The sequence below is a fragment of the Nicotiana tomentosiformis genome, chromosome 7 (assembly GCF_000390325.3).
Source record: "Nicotiana tomentosiformis chromosome 7, ASM39032v3, whole genome shotgun sequence".
NCBI classification, from domain to species: Eukaryota; Viridiplantae; Streptophyta; class Magnoliopsida; order Solanales; family Solanaceae; genus Nicotiana; species Nicotiana tomentosiformis.
In genome coordinates this window covers 127,164,146-127,172,706 of record NC_090818.1, presented here as the reverse complement: position 1 = coordinate 127,172,706, position 8,561 = coordinate 127,164,146, and the positions used below count along the sequence as shown (strand labels likewise).

General features: G+C 41.6%; 1 protein-coding gene across 1 annotated transcript; it reads left to right on the top strand.

Moving 5' to 3' along the window:
- The first annotated feature begins 2,010 nt into the window (after window positions 1-2,010).
- Window positions 2,011-5,863, top strand: LOC138896349 (uncharacterized). The gene is made up of 8 exons (XM_070181150.1): window positions 2,011-2,259; window positions 2,350-2,586; window positions 2,668-3,012; window positions 3,104-3,187; window positions 3,280-3,647; window positions 3,826-3,878; window positions 3,924-4,618; window positions 5,363-5,863. Exons 1-8 carry the CDS (start codon window positions 2,011-2,013, stop codon window positions 5,861-5,863), a joined length of 2,532 nt encoding a protein of 843 aa, XP_070037251.1.
- Window positions 5,864-8,561: the final 2,698 nt, after the last annotated feature.

Here is an 8,561-nt window from a genome sequence, read left to right as displayed (position 1 = left end):
CGGATCCCTAGTATGTACGTTTGTTTGCATCACGTGCATTTGACTTTGGGGACTCAACACAGGGGTTGGGTCCGTCTAGGACAGGTGTACCCAATTTAAAAGACCATTCTAATGCATTTTACGTGCTACTTGTGCATTTATCTGTTTCGGCTTGTATGTTGACCGATTTTTAGAGTAGGGAAAGAAAATCAAGCAAAACCAAGAGTGAGGTAGGATACAAAAAAAACATCAGGTTCTAAAAATACCAGTGTTCAAAATATCCCGAAACTCTGCCGAAAATTTGAAAAACAAAAGAGAAAAGAAAAAAGAAGAGTCTTTCAAAAATAAGTCCTATTTTTCCATGCGTCAAAACTCACCGAACTACGCGGGTTTGATTCCCACCAAGTGTGAGATACGTAGGCAACCCTCATCGGGTTCAGCCCCGTTTTTGCAAAAATAATCAAAATAGGGAAATATTGTCATAAATAAAGTTAGCGATGCCGTTTTTGCCCAAATAGCCATAAATGTCCCGACGAGACGCCGGAAGGCTGTTTTGCAAGAATAGCCACTCATGGTTTTTTGTTTTTTTAATTTTCGGCCACTTAGCAAACACAACCCTAAAATCTTCTCTTCCGAAGTGCTGAAGGGCCGTATTTGCAAAAGTAGCCGAGATTTGTTTTCGGTTGGATTTTGCAAAAATAATCTTTTCATGGTCAGTTTTATACAAAATTCACATGTTTTAATCTGGTCACACTAATTTAAAATGTGCAGAATGAGCACTGTTTAGAATTTACCTGTGAAGGTTATGTATCAAATTCCACTAGCACTCCACATGTGGTGGGAGGATTTGGGAAAACAAGGAGTGGGCGGCTTTGGAATGGTACACTCGCCAAGATGCTAGCAGGTGGTACACATGGGACGACTTGGCTCAGGCCTTTGCTTGGCACTTTCAGTACAATATAGACATTGTCTCGGATCGCCTATATTTCTCCAAGGTAGAGAAGAAGCCCAGTGAGAGCTTTAGGGAATACGATTTCAGATGGAGAGAACAAGCTGCACGGGTCAATCCTTCAATGGAAGAAGATGAGTTGGTCAAGTACTTTCTTCAAGCCCTAGAGCCTACTTACTTTGGCCATTTGATCTCAGCCATAGGTAAGTCCTTCAACGATGTGGTAAAGATAGGAGGAATGGTAGAAGAAGGACTCAAGTCAAGCAAGATCATGAGCTACTCCGCCATAAAATCAACCACACAGGCAATTCAAAGTGGCACCGGAAGCCTCTTAGGCAGAAAGAAGAAAGATGATGTCGCTATGTTTGTCTCTGGATCATGGCATGGCCCAAGGGGTTCGCCTCACTAGTACATCCAACCTCGACCCCAACCTCAAGCCTACACCCAAGCTCCATATAATCCATCCCAACATTATTTCCCACCACAAGACCCTCAATATTCAGTCAGATCACCCCAATACCATGTTCACCATGCACAGTCATATGCTCAACCCCCTCCTTACCCGCAATGGCATGCTCCAACTCCACAAAATCCTTATCCACCCCCACAACCATACCGAAACCCTACTGGTCCAAGCTTTCGACCAAGGCCAGATTATAGAAAAGAGAGACAGTAGTGGAAAGAAACCTTCACCCCTCTTGGAGAGTCATATACCAGTTTGTTTCAAAGGTTGAGGTAGTTGGACGTCTTGAGGTCGATTGAGCCAAAGATACCAAATCCACCTCCAAGGAACCTTGATTATTCCCTCATATGCGCATATTGTTCTGATGCCCCAGGGCACAACACAAAGAAGTGTTGGCATTTAAAAAGGGCAATCCAAGAGCTTATTGATACAAATCAGATTGTGGTCCAGAGCCCGGAGGCGCCAAACATCAACCAAAATACTTTGTCGGCCCATGCAGAGACACATATGATTGAGATAGTTAATAATGATGGGGAGACCAAGAATTCTTCTAAGTCTGTCATGATGATTCCGTGCTAGAAAAAGTAATTCAGTTAAAGTTCTAGATTCTGCAAAAGCAATGCCCTTGACAGTTGAAAAAGCGACGGAGAAGCTAAGCACGCTCAACGTGAAGCCATCCGTATTGGTTGTGAAAGGGCCTCCGAATGATTTTGGAGCGAGCCAGGAAAAGCCAAAAGTGGTCGTGCCAGGGATCCCGGGCAAGCCTATCATAATCGTGGAAGGGGCTCGTATTACCCCCGTTATTATTAAGCCAGTGACCCAGTTACCAATGGTTGACACAAAGGCCATCCCGTGGAATTACAAACAGGTGATAGTGACATATAAAGGGAAATAAGTAGAGGAAGAAGTCAATGAAACCGGAGGACTGACTCGTTCTGGGAGATATTTTACCCCAGAGGAACTGAGGAAAGCCAAGTCATTCAGGGATGGCCACATCCCAGTAAAGAAGCCGGTCACTGAAGAAGAGGATGAAGAGTTCCTGATAAAGATGAAAATGCAAGACTATTCCATTGTGGAGCAGTTAAGGAAAACACCAGCTCAGATCTCTCTTTTGTCTTTTCTGATATATTCAGATGAACACCGCAAAGCCCTGATGAAGATTTTGAATAAGGCCCATGTTCCTGATAAGATCACGGTGAACCACTTGGAAAAGATTGCTAACAAGATCTTCGAAGCAAACAGGATCACTTTCTCAGATGATGAACTTCCTATGGAGGGTACAGAACACAACCGAGCTCTTTATCTCACAGTGAAGTGCGAGGATTCTTTTGTCTCAAGGGTACTAGTTGATAACGGTTCTAGTGCAAATATTTTTCCTCTGTCCACTATGCAAAAGTTGAAGATCAGCACTGAAAGGATCCACATGAACAATGTATGTGTTCAAGGTTTTGACAGAGGAGGGAAAGATTCTGTTGGCGATATAATGCTCGAACTGACAATAGGGCTAGTTGAATTCATTATGGAGTTCCAAGTGCTAGATGTGGCCGTCTCCTACAACTTATTGTTGGGAAGGACCTGGATACAAGCTGCCAAGGCAGTCCCGTCTTCTCTGCACCAAATGGTAAAGTTCGAGTGAGACAGGCAGGAAATAGTTGTGCATGGTGACGAGAACTTATCTGTTTACAATGACACATATGTCTCGTTTATTGAAGCTGAAGATAGTAAAGGGCCTTGGGTCTACCAGACTTTCGAAACAGTGTCAGTTGAGAAGATTCCTGAGGGAGAATGCCTTCCAGGTCCGAAGTTACCCTCCACGTCCGTCATGGTAGCAAATGAAATGCTGAAGAATGGTTTTGTGCCGGGCAAAGGTCTGGGTTCATCTCTATAGGGTATTATACATCTAGTGTGTCTACGTGAAAGTCTTGGTACGTTTGGTCTGGGATTCAAGCCCACAGGGAAGGATGTGAAGAGGGTTAAAAAATTGAAAAGGAAGGCATGGTCACTTCCTAAGCATGTTCCACACATCTCCAAGTCTTTTGTGAAGCCAGAGGTCGCAAAACGCCCAATATCAGTGGTCCCAAAACCTGTGGTTGACTTTGATGAAGAACTGATCAAGAGGTTCCAGAGTCTATTTGATGAGGTTAATATGGTAGAAATCGGGGAAGGTTCCAGTAATGCCGATGTACAGCTTGTTGGGCCGAATGTGAAGCTTAGCAATTGGAAAGCTACTTCTCTCCCCACCCGAAAGGAGTTTTGGTAGTTTGCTTTATTTTCCTTTATGTTATCTAGGTTATTCCAGGGTTGTAATCCATATTTTTATTTTTCGCTTGTTTTGATGTACAAACCCCTTCTATCCTTTTATGATCAATGAAATGCAATTTTTAGTTTTTCCATTATTCCTGATAGCGTTTCATTTTGTTTTTCTTTTGTATAGTTCTTTTTATGTTGGTTTCAATGACATGACATGCATGAGGAATTTTCAGCCAAGTCTTAAAAGCCAATCTAATTCTGAAATGATAATCTAAGAAGTAGAGTGTGACGACGAAACAGAATATGATGAAGAAGTAGCATTTCAGGAAATCAGTAGAGAACTAAATCACTTTGAAGAAACACCCAAGCCTAATCTGAATGAAAATGAACTAATCAATTCAGGAGATCAAGATAATATCAGGGAAACTAAGATAAGTGTGCATCTGGAACCGCAAATCAAGGAAAAAATAATCAAAGCACTGTTTGAATATAAAGATGTTTTTGCATGGTCGTATGATGACATGCCGGGTTTGAGCGCTGATTTGGTAGTTCATAAATTTCCAATTGATCCGGCATTCCCTCCTGTCAAGCAAAAGTTAAGGAAGTTCAAGACTGACATGAGTGTGAAGATCAAAGAAGAAATCACAAAGCAGCTTGATGCAAAGGTCATTCAGGTCACTCGATATCCCACTTGGTTAGCTAATATTGTGCCAGTACCAAAGAAGGATGGTAAGACCAGGGTATGTGTTGATTATCGTGATCTCAACAAGGCAAGTCCAATGGATAACTTTCCATTGCCGAACATTCACATTCTGATTGACAATTGTGCCAAGCACGAGATCGGGTCTTTTATGGATTGTTATGCGGGATATCACCAGATCCTGATAGATGAGGAAGACGCAAAAAATATAGCATTCATCACGCCATGGGGGACATATTGCTTCCGGATAATGCCATTCGGTTTGAAGAATGCTGGGGTAACTTACATGAGGGCAATGACTACCATATTTCATGACATGATACACAAGGAAATTATGGTTTATGTAGATGATGTGATCATAAAGTCAAAGAAGCAATTCGACCATGTTGGAGACTTGAGAAAGTTTTTCCAAAGGCTCTGCACGTACAACCTCAAGCTCAATCTGGCGAAATATGCATTTGGTGTCCCGTCCGGGAAACTGTTGGGATTCATAGTCAAACGACACGGTATTGAGTTGGACCCATCAAAGATCAAAGTCATCCAATAATTACCACCGCCAAAGAACAAAACTGAGGTAATAAGCCTTCTCGGAAGGTTAAACTACATTAGCAGGTTTATTACTTAACTCACAACAACTTGTGAGCCCATCTTTAAGTCGTTGAAGAAGAATGTTGCGGTTAAGTGGACTGATGAGTGTCAGGAAGCATTTGATAAGATCAAGAGTTACCTGTCAAACCCACATGTGCTGGTCCCGCCGACACCTGGGAGACCTTTAATTCTCTATTTGACGGTCTTGGATAATTCTTTTGGTTGTGTGATGGGTCAACAAGACATCACGGGCAAGAAATAACAAGCCATTTATTATCTCAGCAAGAAGTTCACTCCTTATGAGGCTAAGTATACTCTTCTTGAAAGGACATGTTGCGCCCTGACTTGGGTGGCACAAAAGTTGAAGCATTATCTGTCATCCTACACTACTTACCTCATTTCTCGCATAGATCCTCTAAAGTATATCTTTCAGAAGCCTATGCCCATAGGAAGACTGGCAAAGTGGAAGATTTTACTCACAGAGTTCGACATCATCTATGTGACTCGGACCGCGATGAAAGCCCAAGCCCTGGCCAATCACTTGGCCAAGAATCCGGTGGATGAAGAATATGAGCCACTGAAGACTTATTTTCTTGATGAAGAAGTGATGTATGTTGACGAGGTTGATCATGATGAAAAGCCAAGTTGGAAACTCTTCTCTGATGGAGCTGCTAACATGAAAGGTGTCAGAATAGGGATTGTACTCATTTCTGAAACAAAGCATCACTACCCCATAACAGCTCAGCTTCGATTTTATTGCACCAACAACATGGCTGAATACGAGGCATGCATTCTGGGTTTGGGGATAGCTGATAGACATGGGAGTTCAGGAAATATTGGTTTTGGGAGATTCAGATTTGTTGGTTCACCAGATTCAGGGAGAATGGGAGACTCGGGATTTGAAGCTCATACTGTATCAAGAATGTCTTCATGATCTTTGTCAATGATTCAGGTCAATAAAATTCAGGCATATTCCCAGGATTCATAATGAGATCACCGACGCCTTGGCTACTCTAGCGTCAATGTTACACCATCCAGATAAGACTTACGTCGACCTTCTGCAAATCCAAGTCCGTGATCAACACGCTTATTGCCATGTGGTTGAAGAGGAAATTGATGGTGAACCTTGGTTCCACGATGTCAAGGAATACATCAAGTCAGGGGTATATCCGGTACATGCCACAGGTGATCAAAAAAGAACCATTCGACATCTGGCTAATAGATTTTTCTTAAGTGGAAAGATCTTGTACAAGAGAACTCTAGATCTAGGATTACTAAGGTGCATAGATGCTAAACAAGCTTCGACTATCATGGCCGAAGTGCATTCCGGAGTTTGTGGGCCGCATATGAGTGGGTATGTCTTGGCAAAGAAGATTCTTTGAGAAGGTTATTATTGGCTCACCATGGAACGAGATTGCATCAACTTTGTTCACAAATGTCATCAATGTCAGGCGCACGGTGATTTGATTCATTCCCCGCCATCTGAGTTGCACACAATGTCTGCACCTTGGCCCTTTGTTGCTTGGGGCATGGAGACCAATTAAGTCGGCAGCGTCAAACGGGCATAGGTTTATTCTGGTGGCCATTGATTACTCTACCAAGTGGGTCAAAGCAATAACTTTCAAGTCTGTGACCAAGAAGGCGGTGGTAGATTTTGTTCATTCAAATATCATTTGCCGGTTTGAAATTCCTAAGGTAATCATCACAGACAATGCTGCTAACCTCAGTAGTTATTTGATGAAAGAAGTATGCTAACAGTTCAAGATTATGCATCGAAACTCCACTCTATACTGTCCTAAAGCAAATGGAGTTGTTGAGGCTGCTAACAAGAACGTAAAGAAAATACTTCGTAAGATGGTGCAAGGTTCCATGCAATGGCATGAAAAGTTACCTTTTGCTTTACTGGGTTACGCACTACTGTTTGCACTTTAGTAGGTGCAACTCCTTATTTGCTGGTATATGGAACTGAGGCAGTTATACCTACAGAAGTTGATATTCCATCCCTCCGGATCGTTGTTGAAGCTAAAATTGATGATGATGAGTGGGTCAAAACCCGGCTAGAGCAGTTGAGTTTGATTGATGAAAAATGATTGGCAGCAGTATGTCATGGTCAATTGTATCAGAAAAGAATGGCAAGAGCATACAACAAGAAGGTGCATCCCCAGAAATTTGAAGTGAGCTAACTGGTATTGAAACGCATCCTTCCACATCAGGCTGAAGCTAAAGGCAAGTTCACCCCAAACTGGCAGGGGCCGTTCATTATGACAAAGGTGTTGCCCAATAGTGCTTTGTATTTAACAGACATAGAAGGCAAATGTGCGGATATGGCTATCAATTCTGATGCAGTCAAGAGATATTATGTATGATTTCTTTGTTTATCTTCAATCATATTTTATACTAGGCATGCTCAAAGTTGGAATGACGAAGGCATTTATTCTGCTACCCCAAACACTTTAATCCTTTATTACCCCTTTTTGAGCCTTATTTACTTTTCTTTCATACCCCTCTATTGGAATCAAAAGTAGAGTTAGAAATTGAAAAGAAAAAAAAAGAAAAAAAAAGAAAAGCAAAGTAACAAAAACAAAACAACTTTTTAGTTTGAACTACGTTCGACCTGATTCCTTTTAAGGATACGTAGGCAGCCTTACACGGTTCGGTCCCATCAAAATAAAAATCCAAAATTCCCCAGATTCAAAGAAACTGGAGCAGAAGTTTTAGTTTTGTAAAAGGATCTAATTCCAAAAGTTGTAATTCTGAACCCCTTCATCTTAAATTCTCTTGAGCCTTCATGCTACCCTTTCTTTCTAAAACCTGTCCAAAAGCCTACACTACGGTCCAAAGAAAGACCTTCTGATCAATCTTTGAGGATACCAAGTCAAGCAAGATAGAGGTATGATTTACATCATGGTTAACACTTTGTTCATGGGCACAAGGAAAAATGAATAACTGAGAGAGTCTTATTGGTGAAAACCCTCACAGGCACCGTAGGGCGATGGTGAGTCGAGAGAAAATTCAAAATGAGAGAGTCTTATTAGTGAAAACCCTTACGGGCACTGTAAGGTGACAGTAAGTTGAGAGAGGAGCAAATGAGAGAGGCTTGCTGGTGAAAACCCCTCGGGGCATTACAAGCCGAATGAGGTTCATGACTTTATAGAGAAATTGAATTATGGATACCCCGGTTTTGAAGTATAAAGACATGGCATGAACTGAAATGTTATTAGTTGGATGGATTAGGCTGATCAATCTGAAATGCATGTCATGATCATTGGAGCCAGCTGCTTCATTCAGATAAGTCTCTTTTCTATTTTTCTTCAAATAGTCATCTCTGTTTTTTCCTTTTTATTCCTAATTCTCGAAGTCACTTCGCTTCGTTTCTTTTGGGTCTATTTTTCTAAGTCTCTGTCAAATTAGTCTTTGTTAAGCAAGCAAGGAAGGACTTCAAATCTCATTACCAGCTTTTTATTTGCACCAAGCGAAATTCGGTCAGGCACATCACAAGTGACATGATTTAGAATGAGCAATGTAGTGGTAACTGAAGTTCAGGTGGTCAAGTGATTCGTGAATTTGTAGAAAATGCAAAGGTTCAACAGTTGTCAGAATAAAAGTGCCATATGACGAATTGAGTGTAAGGG